General features: G+C 36.6%; 2 protein-coding genes across 2 annotated transcripts; one reads left to right on the top strand and one right to left on the bottom strand.

The window, feature by feature from the left end:
* LOC121412139 lies at positions 1-10081 on the bottom strand (the record flags this gene model as incomplete). The annotated part of the gene is made up of 11 exons (XM_041605045.1): positions 1-373; positions 916-1039; positions 1721-1845; positions 2391-2527; positions 3335-3494; positions 4269-4396; positions 4680-4823; positions 5358-5512; positions 7027-7208; positions 8033-8184; positions 9315-10081. Coding segments are annotated over 11 exons (2328 nt in total), but the record flags the coding sequence as incomplete, so codon positions are not given.
* Positions 10064-24848, top strand: LOC121411775. The gene is made up of 12 exons (XM_041604624.1): positions 10064-10343; positions 11683-11771; positions 14236-14351; positions 14995-15115; positions 15513-15613; positions 17772-17921; positions 19341-19508; positions 20013-20082; positions 20641-20719; positions 21293-21496; positions 23465-23525; positions 23971-24848. The coding sequence occupies exons 1-12, from the start codon at positions 10201-10203 to the stop codon at positions 23995-23997; spliced, it is 1329 nt and encodes a 442-aa protein (XP_041460558.1). The 5' UTR covers positions 10064-10200; the 3' UTR covers positions 23998-24848.
* Positions 24849-25001: the final 153 nt, after the last annotated feature.

Below are 25001 nucleotides of genomic sequence, written 5' to 3' on the forward strand. Positions count from 1 at the left end.
TTACATTTGATTGGATCAATCGTACCTCTTTGTAAGACGGGGCCCAGATTCATCTGCATGAATAAGACGATGGATTTAGACACTCCCCTTGGAATGGAATTGATTATATAGTCCGGTTTCTAGCTATACACAACAAGGTAGGAGTACATGATTATCACGCCGGGATTAGCGGTAGGATTAGGGTCAGTTCCGTTGAACCAACCAAAGTACTTGATGGAGTTGGATCCCTCCATGTTGATCTGAGAAGTGACGTCAACCACCCACGGATCCACCTCTCTTCCGTCGCACCAACCGTCCCGTCCGTACAGCCAAGTCCCATGCTCGTTGGGTTCAACGCCTGTAATGCTCCTTTCCGCACATCCATTTGGGGTACCTTCAAAAGAAAAATGAGAAAAGCTAAATCAGTCTCTCTCGGAATTGAATTATTTAGGATTACAGTTAAACCTGCTTTAGCCACCCAGGCGCGTTCGTAAGGGGAGAAGGGGGGGGGGTTACAGGGGTTAAGCCCCCAAGGCTTCAGATCTTTTAGAAAACTTTTTTATGTTACAAAAAGACATAATTTCTTAGTGAAAACTTTTTTTTTTTGGGGGGGGGGTCAAATTTTCATTCAACTCGGCCCCCCTCCTTAAAAATCCTGCGTATGCTACTGTAGCCATCAATCGTACAGAACGACAACCTGTCTACTAAGACCCATATTTTCAATGGAAAATGGAAATTACATTGCAGTTTCTTCAAAGAATTTTATAATAAGAGACTATAAAAAGGGGAGAGCACAAATGAAAATTAAAAAGACAAGGCAATCTTATTAATTAATTAACTAACTTTTAGTCATGAATAAAGTTGAAATATACTCATACTTAGGCCTATAGATTAGTTGTATTCCTCTAAAGCATTCATTGAATAGTTCAAACTCACCAGCATTGGTAAAGGTGTTGACATTTGGATGACCATTAACAATGAAATGATGAGATGTCACACAAAACTCTCCACAGCCATTATTGTCACTTCCATGCCCAGTGATCACGGCATACAAGATAACCTGAAATTAAATATTCAATAATATTCATTATTAATACGTACTTTTTCCCATAAGACCAAAAGTGAGATGAAATGAATTAATAATAATAATATTCAGTTATTGTATAGTGCATAACACACTATGATTAACATCTCTAGGTGCTATTAAATTGTTAGAATTGTGTACATGTAGTTGTAGAATTATATTATATTGTATCATATTATTTATATAACTTTAACCCAGAAACACAAAAAAAATGAATAAAAGACAGTTTTACAAGCCTTTTGAACTAGTTCTAAGTACAATATGTCTACAAACATAATGCAGCTCTAATTCAGACATGCATTTTATATTTCCAAGGAGAAAACATAATGAATCATAAATTACCTCGGGTGGAATAAATGCATAAGAATAAATTTGGTCTATCTTGCCTTCTGCTTTAATTCTCTTTATTCTCCTTTCTTTCACATTCTTATTTTCTCTACATTACCCAACTCTTGGGATTTAACACAGGAGGGGAGAAACCAGGGATTTTTTTTTACTACTACTGAGAGATGAGATGAATTGCTGTATTTTTTTCCCCTCTCTGCTAGCTTGGAAGTTCTTTATCCTGTGTGTTTAAAAGTCAAACGTTTCAGGTATTTCATCAGTTCCAATTGATCATTTAATGTATAAGATAATCTGTGAATGATGTTTTGATACCTTTTTAGCTGTCTGGGGGACTGTGAAGTTGATTGGGTGATACTGCGTGTTGTAGGACTGGTTGAATGTACCTCCTCGGAAGAGCGGAAGGATTTGACGCGGCTGTCCTTCAGATAGGACCTTGTCTGTAGCAAAGAAACGCAAAGAAACCAAACTAATAGCTAAACAACTTTCAGAAAAATAAATGAACTCATTCATCACAACTTCATGAGATATACAACTGCTAACACAAGAAGGAAAATATGAGTGAAAAGAAATGATGAAAAAGAACAAGAAACTTTCAGTGCGAGCTTCGAACTTTTTGTGTTGAATGCAAGTTGCATCCCCCTCCCTCTCCAAACAAATATTGAAGATGTCACAATTTGGTACTCATTGATTGTCATTGTGTTACTGATCAAGGGCAAGGTCTTACAAAGAGTCACGATTGATCAGATCAACTTAAACTGTATGGAAATCCATCAATGTCATAATTTGTACAGAAATTTGCACTGAGAGGACACTGAACCTTTTTCGAGAAAACTAAGCTTCATGTATGAATCATACATCATATCTAGAAAATATTTTAAACACAAATGCATTTCAGAAGTTGACATTGCTGGCTTTCCATAGTTGTAGTTGATCGGATCAATCGTAACTCTTTTGTAAGACGAGGCCCTGTAATTGTTTATACCTGATTTATGAAGTCTGAGATTGAGGGAAGGTTTCCAGGGTTGGGCCCACCAGGCAGTTTTCATTGTGAATGTGCACTGAGAAGACGTAAAGAGCGGAGCTAATGGAGTCACATCGGTCAGCCATCGTCCAATACGTCTGAAAAGAACAACATTTTTGTACTATTTAGTCTATAGATACATCACTTCTATTACATGGGCTTATTCCTCCACAGCTCCCACGTACCCTCCTAGGATCCTGATCTCCATTCAGAAACTCATTAACTCCTAGAAGACAAACCACGCAGTTTCAAATGGTTTTTATAACACTTTATTATTTACAAATGAACACATGACGTCCGATTCCAACTAACATAAACAGGTCTGTTATTCACCCATGGCCATTACTAACTTTTCTAGTCTGTGCTCAAGACTTGTTACGTGTATTATTATCTTGTCACAACTTCAAAGCAATGAAAGATAAATTCAACTTATCAAAACAATTCCCAGAATACAGAAAACCAAATTTATTTGTGTTTTGGCAACCACCTTGAAAAAATAATATCAAATACATCTGAGAAATATAAAACAAGCATTGAAGTTTTGATTGGTTGAAAACAATCAAAATTGATGTCATCATCTCCTATATATGCCACAAGAATTGAAAATCTCTGGGATTTTTATGTAATATTTGATGCCAATCAACGACAAAATCAGAAGTTAAATATTGAACTTGGCCAAAAATAAAAAAAAAGTTTTAATATTCACCCCTCCTCCATCTTCCCCCAGCCTAAAGTTTTTATCAACACAATTTTTTTGTCAGGGTGAACTCCCCTTTACGAGTTTAATAAGCAACAGGCATTTTAAATCTAGCTATTTCCAACAGATCTGAAGCACAAAAAGCACATCTTCAGATTGGCCTCTGTTTGGGGGTAGAACATCCACAGTAAGCATCAAGTTGGGTTACCTTCTGAATGCTGTGATCCATCGACCCAGCTCCATGCCACAGAGTGGAGATGTCTTGTCACAGCACAGGTATAGCTGTACTGTATGGTCCCATGGTGGGCACGACTCATCTCGAGTCCCAGGACACGATAATGAAGTATCTAGCTCAATCTTGGAGACATCTTGTTCAAGAATCACAATAAAAAGAAAAAGAAGAAAAATTTGTTGATTTAGGGTTATAACAATGCTCCATGATGTAGCACTTGGACAGTTTATCTCCTGGTTAGCAGAAGGATGGTAGCTAGCTTGCAGATGTGCATGATTTTCAATTAGTGCACACGTGATGTTAGGGCGGTAGCTCAAGCTTGCACTCTATGCAAAATGTAGAGTAAGTGTGTCTTTCTGCCAGGTTTAATAGAGAAATTCATAAAAATAATTCCAATTCTGTCATTCTGAAAAAAAACAACAAAGAAATGGTCAGAAAAGGATGCATGTAAAGCAACATAGTCCCACATCTGCCGAATGTGTTTCTTTTTTCAAGTGCAAGATAACCAAATCATGATAAAATTCACTTTGAATGTTCGAGTGTATCATGATCCTAATTATGTACTAATTTCAGATCACAGTCTGCATCCACAAGGGTACAGAAAGTTTGGGCACTGTGTTCAATTTATCACAGAACTGTCCTGGGTGATCAAGAAAAAATTACAGGCAAAAGCAGGCCTGAACTTTCCATATTTTAGGAGTAAGGCCAGTTTTCAACAGGACATATTTCTATAATTTAAATCCCAAATTGGAAAAGCCAATAACGGCACAAAAATATCCAAGGCCAGCAAGAGGGGCAATGAGGCAAATCAATAGGTCACAAAGGCCAAGTCCATGGCCTTGGATACATCTATGCAATGACAGATGGTAGGAATACAAACAGGGGGTAGAAATTTAGTATTGAAAGCTACCTTGTAAAGATGGAATGTCAACTGTCTGGACTACACCAGCATGCCCTTGCATGATAGTGTCATTGATCACTGGTATAACTGTTACTTCTTGAGATAGGTTTTTCACGAGCTCAGTCTTGTAGTCAAACCTTAATTCGATAGAATCAGAAAAAAAAAGAATAAATATACATGAAGTATATAATATGAGAAATATCAATCTACAAAAATCACATCAAAGAATACTACTGCATAACTTTTTTCTTTTTAAAATAAATTTTTGTACACATAATGGCAGATGGACACTTAAGTCGGTCAGACACCAAAATGAATTCTTAGTCTCCCTCCACCTTTTATGGGCTTAACAGAACCTTTCACTTCTAAACAATAAAGTATTTATTGAATAACATACAAATTTAATGGTCTCAAACTAACCATTGAGCTTGCCATACAAAGAATTGGAAAGATGGGTATAGCAACCAACCCATTTCAGCAAGCTTTCCCTGCTGATCAATGGCAAAGTAGAAGTTCTCACTTGGGGATGTCTGAAAGCTCACATTCATGGAGTCCTTTTGAACACTGTAAATGTAAAATGGGGGAAAAACAGGATAATTAATGAATCCACACTGCCAGATCTGAACTATATTCAACTTGAATTTTCACACTGCTTAGAAATCATAAACCTTATACTTGAGATTGAGAATATTGTATAAATTTACAAAACAAATTACAAAATAGTAAATACCTGAGACTTAAAAAAAATCCCTTATATTTCAGAGCCATATTCTTCAAAAAATTTGATGTTTCATACTTACTACTAAATTTATGATAGAAGTCCCTCTCATGACTATACAAGAACAAAGTTTGGAGTTGATTGATCCATCAACAAAAACAGAGAGAGAGGAATGACTGCACCCCTGAAACATAGTGCCTTCAACATCCATCTTTGACATGGCACAAGACACAACGATATTATGATTAATTCAATATTTTAGAGAGTCAATAATTTACTCCATTGGCTCTCTTTTTTTAGATAAGCAGTTTTCAGCAGCTTCTTTTTGCCTTTAATTCAATATTTTGGAAACCCTTACTAAACTTGAAGCAAATACATACCTTTGGAGAAGGGCTTGGTTGTATGGAATCATTGTGGCAGGAATATTAGGAGGATCATCACATTCAGCACCCTCACAGTTCATATCTTGCACAGGATCACCTGGTTGACTGTACACTATAACACCGACTGCAGATGAGGCTTCCATTTCTTTCACCTAATAAAGATAATAAAAATATTGCACAGACAAATTTGAATAATTCACAGGCATCATGATAGTTTTATGTTACCCCTGCAAGAACCAAACCTCAGTTTCATTTGACTTAAAGAGAAATTCCAGAAGTTGCAGTAAACACTGATTTCATGAGAAAGTCTGTAAAACAAGGCTTAATTGTCAGTATATCATTGAGGATCTAGATCTGGTACAGTTACATTAACTGAACTTTGTGAAATCTTGAAATCTACGCTGAAAAATGTTCACACCGAAGATCCCCAACACAGATAAGCGCACGTGGGACAATGTATAATTATTGCTTAGAGCGTCGGGCCCGACGCTCTACCCGAATCCTGTGCTTATTTGCTGATTTCTCAGCAATTACACAATTTCTTCCAGAATCCTTTGGCACATGCGTTTTATTTAAATACAAACAGACACTTTGGTGGTCATTTCATTGGATTCTGTACGAACTCATTTTGATATCGTTACCAAAACTAGCATTTACCTTTAAACTCTACCTGCATGTGCTCTCTTCTCTTGTAATGTCATATGAGCCAGTGTTGTGGTTGAAAATATGGCATTGTTTGTTTTTGGATTAAAGCATACTTAGGGAGATGGGGCTATGGACCACAAATATAATTCATATTGCTTAAGCCAAATAGTCATCTGTAGGGGTAGACCCATCTGTAGTTTCTGCTTAATCCATTGACTACTGAATTCTGTAATTCACAGATACAAAGGACCATTCGACTCCAAAAGGCTATGGGTTAACTCATCCACTACTGAATTCTGTAATTCACAGATGACTTGAACAAAGGACCATTCGGCTCCAGTAGGCAATTTGTTAACCCATCCACTACTGAATTCTGTAAAATTTCACAGAGGCTTGGTACTAAAACGAAACGAAAATCCATAGTTTATTGTTCGAAATAGACATGAAATGAAATACTCTGAAAATTTGCTTTGCCCAATTAATTGTGGGCCCGGCAGCCGCTGTGCAGTGCCAGATCGACGAGTCTCTATCCCTTTACTCGTCTAACGCTAAACAGGGTAGCAGCAACTCCCACCTTTTAACGTCTTTTGGTCTGACGCAGCCGGGGTTTGAACCTCCGACTTCACGGTTGTGAAACGGAAGCCCTACCAACTGAGCTAACACACCGGTCAAGGACCATCCGGCTCCAGTAGGCTATGGCATAACCCATCCACTGCTGAATTCTTTAATTCACTGATGATTTGTACAAAGGACCATTCAGTTCCAGTAACCTATGGATAAACCCATCCACTACTGAATTCTGTAATTCACAGATGATTTGTAGAAAGACCATACAGTTCCAGTGGATTAACCCATCCACTGATGAATTCTGTAATTCACAGAGGCTTCGTACAAGGACTATTCGGTTCTAGTAGGCTGTGGGTTAACCCATCCACTACTGCATTCTGTCATTCACAGATGATTTGTACAGGAACCATCCAGATCCAGTAAGAAACAGATTACGAAAGCTCTGCTGTATTACCTTGTCAGCGAAGCTACAGTCCCCAGCAACAACCAGAGCAATACGACCTGCAACATCTTCACGGGTAGAGCATCCGTTTCCAGCAAGCACTACGGATTGTGGTGAAGAGAAAACTTGGGCGGGGGATGGCAACCAATCATATCGAGCATCCAACCTTTTAAGAATGACTTCCGAGGAGCTTCCTGCATTTAAATATATATATGCATTTAGTTAGGAAAGAATAAATGTGAATTTGATTGATACATTGATAGACCCAACAGCAATCTTCTTGTAATCTTTAACCAAAAAATGTATAAATTTCATGTGAGTTTTAATAGAGAAAAGTTATTATGCACAGTAGGGCCTATATGTTCAGATAACCTATTTCAACAAACCATATTTCATTTTTTTATAAATTGATATAAGAAATAGAATAGACTTTCAGCCTTTTTAAAAGATGACTCTTTCTTGTAATACCAGATCACCAATGAATTTGTTATCAAGTCACATGTTGACTTCAAATGTAGGGTATACAAATTAAAATCAAGTATAGGCAGCTTGTTCTTCAAAATAAAAATAATTTCTGTCATTGAATTAAACAGTGGTAATTGGAATCATATTGGACCTACTGTTTTTATACTACTTATATATTCATAATAAATATTTTTGATCAATATTGAATACCACAATATTCATGTGATGTCAAATAATGTTAATTTTATAGCAATTTTCAATTATGAATTTTTGAAGTTTTGAATTTGACTGATAGATTTTAATTCTCATTACAAAAACAATACAAAATATGTACATTCGAACAATAAAAACACAATAGCTGAATCAATAATTTAGTGAATAGGTATATGAATTTGAAATTATAAAACTTATGCTGTAAGGGAAATATGGGAAAAACCAAAAAGCTGCAACGAGCTTGAAACCTTGATTGCAATTGTGTAAATTGTCATAATTGATGTAATATGACAATAAAACAAACTGTACATACCGAAAAAAAGAATAATTCTTTACTAGCCTGTAATTGATTTGAAGACTGCTTGTGAAAATCCACATCCATGATCCTGACAAGCCCATTCCATTAGTATAGCCGGAAGCCAATTACCCAGCTCATACGTGGGTTGGGTTACAAAGTGAAGTCTGGCTTGTAGATTACAAACTGCTTGTTGCCTGTAATATCAACATAATTAGGTACTGTATATGTACAATTTGAATTTGTCAGAAAATGCTGAAGTGCAGAAAATTACCCAAAAGTTTGGAGTATGCTGACTTTGAAGGATATAAAAATCAATTTCAAAATTGGTGCATATAATTGATTGTGACTGTAACATCTTCACAATCTAAATGCTAATAGATCAACATTTCAAAATATTTTAAATGTGAAAATACATAACAAAACTTGTTGTGAATTTGTGATATCATAATTACTGAAATCCTGGACTAAGATATACCCTCTCCCTGTAACACACAGGAGACAAAGAGAAAATTACAACAAAAGCAGAGGATAGTAGAAAATAGAAGATGCCGGCAAGCAGATTGGTGAAAGTTTTGAAAAAAATCTGACAAAAAACTTATGAATCAACACTGTATAAACCTGAAATCGGCTGAATTGGCGTTGTTTAGTTGTAGCAATGAATAGCCAACTAAACTATTCATTGATACTTAACCATTTTTTTTAATGACAAGAGTGTTAAACTCAAATGCTGACTTGAGACTTGACAGGTCTTCCTACTAAAAGAAGTCAAAGAAACTTAATACAATTGCTACATTGTCCCTAGTCAATTTTATTCTCTGTTCTGGAGGGGAAGGGGGAATTTTTTTAAATACTGACATTTATTTATTTTTCATATAGGCATTAGGCAATAAAAAATAAAAATGTCAGTATCTTATCTATTAACAATTCCCAAGCACCAGGCAGAATGGATGGCTATTGCTGTCAAAATGACCCAAATGAAACAATCTTTATTTATTAAAGCAAACATGCTTTAAAAAATGCTTAAGACATGAAAAGAACAAGCAGTCATATTAAAGTCTGGAAAAAAATATATAATTAAACTCAAGGTTTGAAGTGACTGCTTATATAGGGAACAAAAATTGAAACAGAAAGCTAATTGCTTAAACAGATATCACAAAATGCCTTCCCCTTCAAGAAAGGGCTTAATTGCAGAATATAACTCACCACAAAGTACATTAATGCTTTGTTCTATTATGGAAATGATTGGTTATTCTGTAATTAAGCTTTTTAGGAGGGGGGGGGGGGAACTTAACATTTCTTTTGAATCCCTATATTTTTTTAGTACCTTAATTCACCTTCCGAAGTCAATTTCTGTAAAATATTCATTATTTGGTTCTGCATCCACAATGCATCCTGTTTAGCATGGGAGCTTGCAGACATAAATATGTAATGAAGGCTTTCAGGACTGGAGGATATCGACTTGAGGGATGCCTCAGAAGTCCACAAACATTCTAGGAATCCGGATCTATTGTCAAATACGTGGAAGATGATGGACTTGTTCAGCAGATCTGCACTGGGAAATTGAAGTGTTCCATTGAGTGTATCGACACTGAAAGACTTTGCATTTTGGCCTGGGATGAAATCTTCGCTAGACCTGGTTGAACTTGAACTTCGATCCAGATCATCATGATGAAAAACATCTTTCTTGCCAAGTCGAGCATCATGTTCATGAAAAAAGTTTCCACCCCGTCTCTGATTCTCCTCTGTTTTGTGATCATTCACATTCCACGGAAATTTACCAGAATGTTCACTGTTAAGATTTGCAGTGCCGACTTGGATCTTCCTGCTCAAAGTTTTCCATTGTAAGTGGGCGTGGCGGAAGTTATCTTGACGGGGAGCACCACTGCCATTGCCATAGGAAGAGTCGGAGTCACTTGCATCATCTGGGCCCGGGGAAATGAAATGTGAATTGTCTCTTTCTTTATAATATAAACCGGTTCCTCTTTGATGCTGTCTCCTCATCACCATCGGTTCGCTACCTGATACACATGATGAAGCTAATATTAACAAAGTGACACAAACTACCCTGGCCATGTTTCGCGAGAATGGATTTTAATCTGACTTTATTGGCTCTTTTTGTAGAGAGAGAGAACTGAAAATGCCGACAGTGACACTGTTGGTCAGGTGATCTACATGTAAGTCACGTGACGACGAATGCATTCATGGAATGAATGGAAATGGCGTCTGCTGCCCAAGTCCAAGATCATGAAGATTATGACAAATCACTGGTTGACGAGCTTAGAGATGTTGTAGTGAAATGCAGATGGCAATTTCTAGGACATAGACGGGAATTCCAGGGAAAGAGATGTACCAGGTAACTCGAGATATTTGGGAAAATCTAGTCTGTATCACGCACACATGCATCAACGACGACGTCGATCAGCTCAGCGGGATCTGCACCGCAGCCACCTCATAGATCGCACCCCGCTGGCCGGGCGGGCATCGCAGCGGAGTAGCCACCCCGGCCGTGCTAAGCTAGCGAGCATGCACCAGCCATTAGCCGCTGCAGAAAATGCTGCTTCATGAATATGAAAGAGCGACGGACAGTTATTGTAATTTGACATTGTCAAGATTTCTGTCCATGGTCCATCTAATGAATTTTCTTTAATTTCAAGAAAATTTTCAGTTGGTCCTTTCATGATTCATGTGCCACTGCCAAATATCGTAGTTATACCTACTCACTCATTTGACTCTTGAGATAAACATATAAAATTTCTTGGAAAATGACCAGTCATTTTCAGATTGAGCAAAACAATGGTGCCCCATGTCTGCACACCCATTCACTTCACACACGAGTCAGGGATCTGTTTTTAAATTTTTAGTTGTTTTCATTGTCTTAAATAATGCTAAAGCCATGAAAGCTAGCAATGCCCACTCATGCAATGAAAAAAAGCTTTATTTTGTTAATTTGTTTCAATAAATCATTCCAATTGGCAATTGATGACATGATCATAATGACCAAGAATGAAATGACAATTATGATTTATTATACCTCGAGCGAAGTTCGTGCAGGCTCCACTCCACTTCACTACCGCTACACTACACTCCACCTACCCGAACTTCGAGACCATGAATTCAATCGGATATTCCGAATTATTTATACGTGTGAGGAACTTCATGTTGGCTCTAAATCACCAATTTTGAGACTGATACTAGCATGGAAAAGAAGTGAAACTTTGTGTAAAGTAAGAATATTAGTTGTAACTTGTACTTTTTTTAAAGATCGTGATGTTGCATGAATTTTATATTTTCCCACCATAAAATCCCACCTTTTGTCACTCTGAATATTCAATCTAATTCATGGTCTCGAAGTTCGGGTAGGTGAAGCGTAGTGTAGCGGTAGTGAAGTGGAGTGGAGCCTGCATGAACTTCGCTCGAGGTAGGTTTATTATTGATATTTTATTAGCCTTGTATTTCAATCATTTGTCTTTTATGCATTTTTTGTTTTTATTTTGAATCATATTTTCATTCCAATCTGGTAAATATGTAGGCCTATTAATTATGTTGATTTATTTCAATAAAACATAAAAAAGTTTAAAACAATTATTATTTATGATATTTCAAGCACAAGATAATAAAGTGATATGAAGCAGACTTTAAATATGGAAAGAATTTCAATAAAACTAATCATTTTTTTTTACTATCTCCACTAGGATATTCTCCAAAGATGGTGAAGATGTTGTTTTGGTGTATCTTCCTCCCGATCGGTTCTATGCCATGGATGTTAGCTGTCCCCATGCAGGTAGTAGAGTTATTAAATTTACTTGTTGCAGTAGCCCCCCCCCCCCCCTCAAAAAAAATATAGCTTCCTGGAAGCTATACTAAAGCTATGCTACTGCTAGGATGCCAGTACTGTCATGTGCTTAAGTAGGTGAAAAGATGCAAGTTTTGAGTCAACGTGGCCATGAAAGGAGTGCAAGTAGAAAGATGTGTTGATCTAACAGGAGGGTGCTTAATGCTTATGATGGGGGCTCGGGAGTGCACACTCCATTGAGAGTAGCTGGATTCCCATGGAGGTGACATTCAAATTTCAAATATTGCACATTAGTGATGATATTCTGCTTTGACCAAGTGCATTTACATGAAGGATGTCTCTACATAACCTCTTATTTACATTGGATGAGTTACCTCTGTGAACCAATTTACATTTATTACCCGAGCCATCAAAGGAATTACATGTCAACACAGTGCTGGTTTAATGTTTTTGCTACAAGACGATTATAAACACAGTGGAAAACTAAATATAAAATGATATCTTAAATGAATGTATTCACTGCTTTTATAACATACATTTTTCAAGGGTAGAAAAAGATCAAAAGCAGGAATTCAATTATTCAATTATTCAATTATTATAAACATGATTAACAGTGGCGTAACTACGGGGGGGGGGGGGGGGGGGCATGGGGGGCACGTGCCCCCCCAATCGGCTGGCCCCCCCCAAAAAAAAAAAACGGGAAAAAGAGAAAAAGAAGGAGAAAGTGAAAGAAACATAGTGGGAAGGAAGAAATTATTGTTAATTATGTTATATTATAATTATGTTATGTTATGTTACATAAGAATTTAAAAAATATATATAACTTTATAAAACACAATTTTCTCAGGGCCTATGTCTTCATTGTTCCTGATACTCGCATTGTCTGTTTAACGAGATATATAATCCTGTTGTACTAAAACCTCTCGTTTTCAAGTCAATATACACCAAATATATCTCCTCGCACTTCGAATTATTATTGTTTATGTAGTGACATATCATTTTAAGGTCTTAATATAAAACATTTCCCATCCGTGCTTACGTTCTCATTAGTGGATTAGTGAGATAATATGTCTGCTCTTCATGATTTCCTAAAATTAGTCCTTAAAATGTAATTTTTTTAAATCTGAATATCAAAGATTTCAGCTTGCGCTCGCATCATTTGGTTAGTGGTCTACGTGAATTCTTACAAACAAGCCTTAGAATGCCCCTCTTCAGGTGTGAATTTTCAAAATCTCGCGCTCGCAATATTTGAATAGTGAGATGCGTATGATAATCATGACTACAATGACTACAAAAAAGTATGTCTTTAGGTGTAATTCTAACAAAATCAGCATGCGCTTGGCACTCGCATTAGATAACTATGGTGAGATATGTGTACTCTTAATGGATTCTTTAAAAAATAATCTTTAAAATATCCATGTTTGGGGTCAATATATACAAAAATTTCAGCTCGTGCTTCGCGCTCGCTTCATTTGGTTAATGAAATACCTAGGGTTGTCTTGAATTCCTACAAAAAAGCCTTAAAATGTCCCTCTTCAAGTCTGAATTTCCTAAATTTTTAGCTCGCGCTTCGCGCTCGCAATATTTGATTAGTGAGATGCGCATTTTAATCATGATTACAATGACAATTGCTTTATGTGTTTGGATGCATATAATTCTAACAAAATCAGCAAGCGCTTGGCACTCGCATTAGAATACTATGGTGAGATATGTATACTCTTAATAGATTCCTAAAATATAGTCCTTAGAATGTCTGATTGGGATCAATATATACAAAAATTTCAGCTCGCGCTTCGCGCTCGCATTGTTTGTTTAGCGAAACAGGTACATATCATGATTACAAAAATTTGCTTATAATTTCCCCTTTTAGGTCTGAATATAAAAAAATTTCAGCTCGCGCTTCGCACTCGCATTATGTGATCAGTGACATACATATCCGTTTAACGACACTGTCCATAAAATATCTCTATTAGGTCAGCATAATTAGCAACTGAGCGCGCTTCGCGCTCTCACTTGGTGACTCAAAATTTTTGCTGGTGCCCCCCAATGCCGTGACCCACGGTACGCCACTGATGATTAATGTTTATTAACTGTAACTCTGCAATACTTAAAGGAAATCAAGGCTATTTTCAAAATTCACTTCAGTCCTCTTCTATGAATGGTATTTGAGAGCACTAACATTAAGTTAATGGTGTGAGTAAGAGAGATGCAACTTGTCAACATTGATTTATTATTAAGTGTAATCTATACAGATTTTTTAGTTCAAAATTCTGTTGGGGGGTTGAGGATAACAATGCTACACTGCCTCTCCCCCATCCAATGATTGTCACCCCTGATGTTGAATACTGCAGATTTCATTTTGTACCTCTCTATTTCAAGGGTAAATTGATTTAAACACTTTATTGAAAATTTCTTTGCATGTTGTTCAATGTTTGCACAATTGTTTCAATAGGAGGACCACTCGATATGGGAGATATTGAGGAGATTGGAGGCCACACTTGCCTAGTTTGCCCTTGGCATGATTATGACTTCAGACTGGACAATGGTGAATCCACCTCTGGGCTTAAGGTGAATCCAAATTTATTCAATCTTGTTTATAAAAACAAACCTTACTAGACCAGGGTAATTTTTGAGGGATACCCCGGTCTAGTTCTGATTAAACTTGACTGTGAGATTTGACAAACCTTGATTTTAATTTGTACTTTCCATCCTGTATGATAGTAAAGTTAGCATGAGCTATTTGATGGATATCAGGGGAGTGTTTCGCGAACATGTGCAACCTTGACAAATGAACAGTCTAACTTTATTAAAATATAATTTTTGGGGTGAAAAGTCAGTATTGCATTTCTAGTTAAGTCCATATATTTGTTCCCAGTTAAGCTTGGTGAGAGCTGCCATTATCTCTCTTTGTATTTATAAGTAAATTGCCAATGTATTTTGTTTTCATTTTTATTCCATTTTATGTATTGATATGGAAGTAATCTTAAATGTTATTAACTGTTAGCTTCTTCATTTATTTTAAATCATGAATAAATCAGAGTGAGACATAGAACATTTACTCAGATTTCAGGTAAGATTAAGGTTTTATTTATTTATTTTTTTTAACATATTAGAAACTGTTTTGAGGGCAGAATCCTTGGTATGAATTCCTGATTGTTATATACCTGTTATTAACTTTGTAGTAACATTGCTGCTCTTCAATTTCTTTTAGCAACCAGTACATAGTGTGAAGGTAGTTGATGACCTTGTGTACATCAATTGCAGAGCAGAACTGATTCCTTTGGATGAAAGTGATAGTTCGACGAAAGATTGTGAACAGCCTACCAGCCAAGGTTCGAAAGCCAAATAAGAATTTTTTTAGTCATTTAAGTAGTCATATATTACTTATTGTATTAGTCATTTTGTTTTTTATTATATTCGTCATACCATATATCAAACATAATATTAATAATATTAGGCAATAATATAGACAATGTGTAAGATCATCATCATATCAGCTGTGCAGTGTCTCTGTGACACCTCACATTAGGAATGACTAGGATAAAAGTTGCAAACAAACTTCTGTTGATACAAATTTCTGGCTTGCACCTAGAGCTTCTAGAATCTTCTTTGCTGGATTATATTGTAGGTTTGGTTTTGATCTTAGAGTTCATATTTGATTCCTAACTTCATGATTAAGTATTAATTGATTAAGCATTTTAATTTCATCATTACATTCATCACTTGTAGAGTCTAGTGAAGCCAGCCTGGTCGAAAAGACAGAGTTTAATGGGGCTAGTCTGTGTGAGTTTGCTGTGAGAATCCTCAATGAACCTAATGCCAAACAGAAGGTGAGCATCACTGTCTTGGGTCTTAATTGGTACATGTTATTTCAGAAAGCTTGCAGGCACATGCACAGAAATGTACGGAAATGTATTGTGGAGCATTGTGGCCTAGTGGATGAGTCTTCTGACTTTGAAACAGAAGGTCGTGGGTTCGATTTTCCAGCCGTGGTGTTATTTCCTTCAGCAAGAAATTCATTCACATTGTGCTGCACTCGGTAGACATGATACCATTTCACAGGCAGTATTGTTGAAAAATGGTTGGCAAATCCAGAGTATTGTGTCTATAAATGTAGCTTGATCTGACCCCGAGTTGAGCATTTGATGACACAAATAGCAACTGCTTTTCAGAGCCAGTCAGATGTAAGAATTACAGTAGCATAGATTTATATTTTCAAGTCCACAATTATGGATTTAACAATAATTGTGGATTTAAAGTTTGAACTAAAATCCACAATGCTAACCATATTTTCTGCTTTTCTCATGCATGGAGACTTGTAGGTGTTATGTGTCTAATAAGAACAGTTAAAGACTATTATTATCATTATTAGTCAGCGAAAATCACTTATATTATGCTCCCCAGAAGTACAGAAATAGCCCTCCTGTAGATCCCCCTCCTTCTGGGTTTGTGTGACTACCGGTAGTAGGAATATTTTATTCATCATTTTAAATCGAACAAGGGGCAGGGGGTAACCATCTACACCTTTTTTCAAGTGAAAAAAAAAAAACTGAAAAGATGGAAAAAGGAACGAAAGGAAAGAAAGAAGAGTAATGGAAAGACATGGTTTTGTCATGTATGGAAGCAATACCCTTATTTATTTTTTTTTTTGAAAAATAAATACAAAGATTCAATTTATTCAATTCATTTTATTATATGAAGACATTGTAAAAACAGTCCAAAGACTGACACATACAAAGTTAACAGAAAAAATGAAAAATGCATGAAACATATATACAATTGAAAAAAGATAATCAAATAAGAATATAAGAGTAAGATCAAATATTGCACTTGAGGTTCATACAGATAACAAGAATATCATTAAGGGGGATTATGCTATATAAATAAAGAGAAAATAGAATGACTGAATAAAAAAACACAAAAAATTTTGAGATATGTCAAAGATAGACTAATGCCACTTCTGAATCAAACGTACTTCAGCAATCCATAAATTAATCGACCCCTTTCATACGTCGGACCTCCCCCCCATTTTCTCAATTTTGACTTCACTTCATGCATTGCTCAAGCCTTGATAATTTTACAGCATACAGAGACAAATCTATTCAGAGATGTCCTCCTTGTAGGGTAGTGTGCAGGCACAGACCCTAATTGAAACTATGATCAACAAGTGGCTCTTCACTTCTCACAAGACTAGCATATATAAAACTTGCTGTCCTTAGAGGACCTTCTGTACACAAGCGATTGTAGGCTGAGCTTTCATGCCACTTTACTCGAGTGGAGGGTTTGCACCACAGACTTCATGTAGGGGGTCAGACTCAGGGTAAATTGACAATTTGTCTACTGCCAATTCATCCACTCGCCACATGGTCTACTTTCATTTAGTCTAATGCCATTCCGTCCATCAACATTTCGTCTAACAACCATTTGGTCCAATCATCACTTCGTCTAATCACCATTTCTTCTTTGATCGTGTCGTATCATAACCAGTTGGTCTAATATCCATTTCATTTTCATTCATTTTGCACAATTTAACACTTAGTTTAATTAGACCAAATGGTATATGGACTAAATGGCCATTGGACCAACTGGTTATTAAACAGAATGGCATTAGACTAAATGAAAGTAGACCATGTGGTGAGTGGACGAACTGATGGTAGACCAAATGATAGTAGACAAGTTGGCAATTGGATGAATTGGCATTAGACAAATTGGAAATAATCCAGACTCAGACATACATATTGAAAATATACAACTTAACAAGAGTTATTATACATTTATTGTATATTGTTGTTTAGTTTACTAAAGTGTTACAGGTGCATCCCATCACAATCCTGTGCTTCCTGGGACCTTCATGTACTTCTATAGTATGTATTCATATTCTTTACTTCTTGTACTCTAATTGATTCACGTGACTTTATACGAAATAGACTCTTAATTGGAAGAAAATGAATTTCCACTTGCTTTGAATTGTTAATTCTTTTGAATCAGGTTCATCTTACGAGAGAGACGCATCAAAGATGGAAAGGAGGAGACATAGCAGAGGTGGGCTCCTGTGAACCACCTCCGATGCCGCTAAGGGATAAATCACTTAACATCCTTCAGCCGGGGAAAATCAAGAGAGGAAAAGGGGGCACTTTGGTAAGGACCAATCTCGTTGATCTTTGAAGACTTGCATGGTGGAACTTCAGATGGCATGGTTACATGGAAGAGATTTACTGATCATCATATGGTTATTCCCCCCAAAATGACTGTTGGGTGGTAGAGTGATAGAGATGAAAATGAAAGGTGAGAAAGAACAAGAAGAGATTGAGAAGTATCTATAAGGTGTCATCCTTAAAAGGACTGCAAATTCAGAAGAAATCGATGACTCGGTTGAGAAGAGATGATAAATCTTGGTGGTGTTTAGTGGAAAAAGAGCGTATATGAGTTGAGCGGCACCAAGTAAGTGAGCAGTGGAGAGTAGAAGTAATGAGGCATCTTGATTTTCTGGATGGGCGGGCACCTTGACTCTTTTTCAGGTCTAACTGTTGCGACATATCCAAGATCTATATTGTTACTACGCGCAAGATATGATGTGGCGCAGAGGAATACGAGCAGAGCAATAAATATCATGGCTACTAGTTCCTAAGACTGATTGTCCTCTGACTATTTTTTATGTCTTTGAGCTCTAAACGAGGCTGGATCATCCTTACAATGAGGACATAATACTTCACTAACCACATGGTGAACTGTAAACCCCTTCCACATTACTACGATGGTGTATTCATCACTAGAGGGCACTCTTGCAATGATTCTGTTTACACACTGCGCATTGCACCACGGGAGAAAGAGAGAAAATACAAAATTATCAGATGTGACAAGAATAGGGCATTGCAAACGAAAAAGTTATTTTATGATTGCAAGTTAATTTTGGGGTCTAAAAATCAATGATCATTCTTGCAATTAATTGCTAATGAACAGGTTTATAATGGTCTTTTTCTTGCAACAGAAAGTATAAATTGCCTTGCTGTAAATTATAATTAATCTATCAATTGTAAATCTATAAGTGATATATATTATGATTGATTACAAATAAGTCTCTTGCAACACCCCAGGGGCCCGTCTTACAAAGAGTTGCAATTGATCCGATCAATCACAACTATGGAAAGCCAGCAAGGTCAACATATAAAATGCATGTTTGTTCAAAATTTTCTCTAGATATGAATGTATATTTATAAATTAATTGATTTCTTGACAATTTGGTGTGTTCTCCTTTGTTTACATAGGACATTTTGCAAATTTTCCTGTAGAAAAAAATTATGACACTGATGGATTTCCATAGAGTTACGATTGATTGGATCAATCATAACTCTTTTGAAGACGGGTCCCTGAACTAGGGTGTAAATACATGTCATACTATTCAAGTTGAGGGGGGGTAGTATTGCTTGTTTCGCTTCACTCTTTTTGTTAAACCCAATAGGATGATATGTTAGACTTGCTGTCTTTCATATTAAATTATAAAATTATTTGATGAATATAACCTTTTTTATGATTTCCTGCCCTCTCGCTCTCTTTCAGGCAAGTAGGATAGCAGTTCTCCATTCGTTAGCTAACATTGAGCAGTGGGCTATCGATCTCTCGTGGGACATCATTGCTCGCTTCTCTGATGCAGAACTTGGCGATGGATCAAGGTTGCCAAGGGAGTTTTTCACCGACTTTGCCAAAGTTGCTGATGATGAAGCTAAGGTATCAAGACAGACAATTTTGATGATATTTTCTACTATCATCTGTAAATGTATCCATGATGCATCTGAGAGGTGGCCCCCTATTCAGGAAACGAGTTAAAATTCTAGAGCCCACTGGAATTCTGCTAGTGAAGTTTTATTTCCAATCCTTACATTTCATAATAGAATTTTAAAAATAGGCAATGCTGGAAAGCCGCTATGAAAGAGATGCATAGTGCCTTTATAGCGAGATACCTGCTAAGAAAATATCAATTTCTATGAAGAAATACCAATCATGGAGAACCAGAATACTAACTTTCTCATCCAAAGGTTGCTAAATCTGCTAAAGACTGATTTAAGGGATGAAATTAGTTATAGTAAACATGTGTTGTCATAGCAACTCATTTTCTGCAAGTCTTATAGATGATAAGTACCACAAGCATCACGTAATGGATTCAAGTGCTAAACAAGTGGTTATGATCATCATTTTCAAAATGTTTTCCTTCTTTTATTTTTACAAATACAGCACTTTACTCTCTTAGAAAGTCGAATTGAGAGCTTAGGAAGCAAATTTGGTGCACTGCCGGTACATAATGGTAAGTACATTTCTTCAGTTACAGTTTTGGTTTTTTGGTTTGTTCCTAGGGACTATTGCCTTAGATAGAAAAGACATTGCAATGGTTACTATAGTCAGTGCCTCATGTAGCCTGACTCACATATGATTGACCATACTTTCAATATAGATAGTGCAGTTTGGAAAGTATCATCCTTTGCCTGACATGGCATTATCTTTGTTTAAAATTAAGAGGATTGGCAAGGCACCTCCGCACAGTGTCATTGTGCTTCCGATCCTCCCATTTCAACATACAAGAATCTATGGGAAATGCTGGAATGTTGCTCTGGAAGATGCAGAGTTGAATTGATCCTGCTAAATGTTGAGGGTCAGCAAGTGATCTGGTCAGATGTTTGGGTCATGAGGTCAAAATTCCAAGGTCACAGGTCATTTTCAAATTCATTCTGCAGATTAGAAATAAAGGTAGGAATCTCTTGGAACATTATGACAAGGTACAAATTGTAGGTAAGCCAGCAATCTGATTGAGTGTCGGGCTCATGAGGTCAAAGGTCACAGGACTTTCTTTCGATTCACTCTGCAGGTTTATGGCAGTCTGCCGAGGAGACTAATGACAGTTTGCTTGGTCGGCTAGCTGTTGTGCATATGGTACATGAGGCTCGGTAAGTACATTCCTAAATTTCATGACATTTTATTTCCGTATTGTTGATCATTTTCCACTGGATAGGGAGAAGGAAAAGATTGTATGGTTGATGTGATGAATGAAGGGTGCTGCTATGTCAGTGTGTAATTCAGCTATTATCAGGTATACTTGACGTACACCATTATGATAGATTTATACATAAGAATTGGCTCCCAAATTCAATTGATTCAAATTTTGGTTCCTTTCATTATAAAATGAAGGGAAATGGTATCTGCAAAAACTTTCCAAAACTATGAAATATGATATTTATGCTTTATAATTAATCTCTTTAGTGTAAAACTTAATGAAAATATTATTAGTAATATCAATGTTTTTTATTGTAAGTGACAGTATATATACATTTAAAAAGTTTTATTTTGATTCAGAATAGAGTATTGGCCTGATACGTACATGTTTAGTTGGTAAAATGTATCATTATTATAGCTTTGCTGTCTTTCTGTATAGTCATTTACGTTTGTTAACACTCATTATTGATTACTGAATGTTATTTCTATCTTTGTATGATCTCCTTTTACTTTGAAATGCCCTCCAGTGGTCTGGATGTCCATCCCAAAACCCAGGAGAGATTTAGACGGCAGTCTGACGCTGAGTCTGTTGAGATCTTAGATACTATCTATAATGATGAGATCACGCATGTGGCTGCTGGTCTTAAATGGTTTACATACGTATGCAGACACAGCTATCCTCCAATTGACTGTATACCAAAGTTCCATGAACTGGTTCGGACTCATTTCAGGTATGAACTACATATCGGGAGAAATTTGTAAAATAATCAACTTTTTTGTACTATTGCCCCCCCCCCTCATTTTTCTCCATGGTTACTTTATTTTATGTACTGCTCAAGCTATAATAATTTGAGAACAATACAACTTTTTGTATGAAAGAGGAGACATAGACAAATCATTTCGGGAAAGCCCCACATAAAGGGGATCAGGTGTACAAATTTTTTGGAATTGCCATTTTAAGTTTTCATAAATGTTATAGAGGCTTCTACTTCAGTCTCACAAATAGACCCGGGGGGGGGGGGGGGGGGGGCACTTCCATTGACGAGTAGATACCATGCGCGACCATGGGGTCTCGAAAAGCACCCTAAACACGTATTTTCCATATTCTGAAAATGCACCCCTTAACAAGTATTGGTGTGTAAAACACTACCCTTGACAAGTATTGGAAACAAAACGATATTCTTGGCAAGTATTCCCTGAAATGAACCCCTAAACAAGTATAGCCATATTTCATTGTTATGTCACGGGTCCTTCAGTCGTCGGGTTTTACCTTTACACATCATTTGGTTTAGTACGACCCCACCTTCCACACCTCGCACAAATCGGACTCTAAACATGAAGTGTTGGGACAAAAAGGACATCCTTTATACATATTTTAAGTTTGTTTTATCATCTCCACAAATTAGACCCTAAGCACGTAACTTTCTTAGCGAAATAGATGTGTTTTTGACACCCTTATCACATTAAGTACGTAAAGTGCCCTATCTTGAAAAATACATCTTTTTTGTTTTTTTTGGTCGCGCATGGTATCCACTCGTCAATGTTAGTGGGCCCCCCCCCCCCCAGGCAAATAGACTGCATACATCCGTAATTCCGAAGCTTCGTTATTCTGAAGGTTCAGATATTCCGAAGGTTCGTTATTCTGGAGATTCGTATTTCCAAAGGTTCGTAATCCGAAAACGAAATGAGATTTGTAATTCCGAAGGTTCGTTAATCCGAAAACAAAGTGAGGTTCGTAATTCCGAAGGTAAGTTAATCCGAAAACGAAATGAGGTTCGTAATTCTGAAGGTTTGTTAGTCCGAAAACGAAATGATTAACGAACCTTATTTCGTTTTCGGACTAATGAACTTTCGGAACAACGAACCTTATTTCGTTTTCGGATAAACAAACCTTCGGAACAACAAACCTTATTTCGTTTTCGGACTAACGAACCTTCGAAATAACGCCACAAATGTTCGGATTAACAAACCCTTTTATGTTTTCGGATTAACGAACATCGAGATATAGGCAATTTACGTGTTTCGGAATTACGAAGTGTAACCAAATAGACTACCAAAGTTGTCGTTAAAAAAGTCTCGGGTCAGCAAATTAATAATCAATTCCTCATGAAAGCTTATATTTCTTTTAAAGAATGAGGTCTGATTAATCAGATCTATGTGAAATCATCTTTCATGAACTGATTGGGTTGCTTTTCCTTTATGCTTGTTAGTTTTGTAATGTTGAGAGAACTGCGAAAAGCAATCAGCTAGCTAAATAAAGAAGACTTGTCTGCAAAGCAATATTTAATATTATCATAATTCAGGGGGTTATTTTACTGAGAGTTCAGTATGACTATTATATTTCTTTGATGAATATGTGGCAGAGCACTACGAATGAGCATGATCCGATGGCGATAATGCATCATAGTATATTGCCTGTTGCATGCAACCGGGACCTGGGAAGCATTTAATCAACATTTTTGACTGATGAGTTGTCAGATATAACAACTTTCCTTAATTTTGATTGGCTTATAAGCTGTTACTATCAGACTGTCGGATAAAACAGGACTTGTTGGATAAAAAGTCTGACAAGTTCTTTCATGAAATGCTCCCCAGAAGTTTGATTTTTAGTAAGAATTAAATCTTTGTGAAACATCCCCTGTTTGTGCTCTTCAGTTTTTTTTACAATCGGCAAATGAACTTTGTTTTTCTTTCATCAGGGGTCATCTAAAACCTCCATTTAACGAAGAGGGCAGAGAAACTGCAGGAATGTCAAAAGAGGTAAGACCTTTGTCGTTTGTATCGAAGCAGAAATTTAATCATTTTCATATATTGCAATATCTGCTACAAATAAGCAGAAAGAAAAGAAAGAAATAATGATGCCTGAATAATGATGTGTTTTACATAGGAATGATACAATATGGTTTATCTGTTGAACCTGAGGAAAATGAATGAATATGGAATTTAATTTAAGAATTATTTGAATCGTATCAACGCTCTTGAAATTCTTATTTATATGATTTTGACAATGATATTTGTATATATTTTTGTATTGGCAATGTTGTTTAGGTATTGTCTTACAATTAATATTGCTTCACAAAACAGATTAGATGTGTTTTGGAGATTTTGTTCAACAGTCTTCTATAAAATGCTTTTCTTTCTGCTTTCCAGAATACCCCACTCCTATTTTCCAATCACTTAATCAATATGATTTACTTTCTTTCAGTGGTACTTGCCGTTGGTGAAGACGTGACCTATCTTCATATCATTCCAATGGACTACACCATATTTGGGACATTGTAGACATCTCACCTTAGCATTACGTAGAGGTGTCCATCAGCCCTGGTTAGAGATCTCCCAGTTGGGATTTGGAAAGATGTGGCACTTCTTGTCTCAACCGCTTAACCTCCTGATGATGGACAGTCCAGCAACCCAGAACATGAAGCATCCTCATTTCATCTTCTCTTCCGCTGTTTCAAGCCATCGCATCTTATCTGGTTTACAGGCCTTTTACAGACTTCTCCCGAACTTAGAGATGAAAGAATGTTCTCTTCTCTCTCATCTTCCAATTCCCTGCCTGTCAGAGATCACCTAATCTCTTATATCATTCCTTGTCAATTTCTCATCATTACACTGTCCTGTTCAGGGGAGTCCACATAGTGAACAGAAAACTTCTTCTACGTTATCTGTACCACTATGCAAACCTTCAAAGAACATCCACTTAAGAATAACTGTTTGTCATTGCAAAGCTGAGCATGTGTATTGGTGATAGTGTGATGGTGATGGCCCTAGCAATAACACTTTCATATAAAGATGTTGCATAAACCTTCCTGACATACATGTAGCCTCTTGTGACATTAAAATTCTAAGAAAGAAAGACATGACCAGACATAGAGAAGTATGGCAGTGATCAGGTTTGGAAATTGTTTATTGTATTGTCCATGTATGGCACATTAGCTGTTATTTGGACTACTGTCAAATAGTGATTATGTGATGAAAAGAATACCAGTAATCATCAAATGCCTATGTCAATGAATTTGAAAACTAACTTGATGACTTTTACCGTTCATACACGTTACAACAACTGCGAAAAGGCTCATTGGGTCGATTGCATGGTAAAGATCTTACATCACCAACATCTTGGTAACATATTTCACACAAGGGTGGCAAGAAGTCTTGGATTTGTCCTAGATCTGTGATTTGTATGTGTCTATTGTTTGGAAATTGGAAGAGTTAAAATAATGACACCATCTGTGT

Source organism: Lytechinus variegatus, chromosome 3 (assembly GCF_018143015.1).
Source record: "Lytechinus variegatus isolate NC3 chromosome 3, Lvar_3.0, whole genome shotgun sequence".
NCBI classification, from domain to species: domain Eukaryota; kingdom Metazoa; phylum Echinodermata; class Echinoidea; order Temnopleuroida; family Toxopneustidae; genus Lytechinus; species Lytechinus variegatus.

Excerpts from the sequence above, each read along its gene's own strand:
- LOC121411775 (XM_041604624.1), top strand. The coding sequence starts at position 10,201 with ATGGAAATGGCGTCTGCTGCCCAAGTCCAAGATCATGAAGATTATGAC. Across the intron at positions 11,772-14,235 it reads TGTTAGCTGTCCCCATGCAG|GAGGACCACTCGATATGGGA; the intron begins GTAGTAGAGTTA and ends TTGTTTCAATAG. Across the intron at positions 14,352-14,994 it reads AATCCACCTCTGGGCTTAAG|CAACCAGTACATAGTGTGAA; the intron begins GTGAATCCAAAT and ends AATTTCTTTTAG.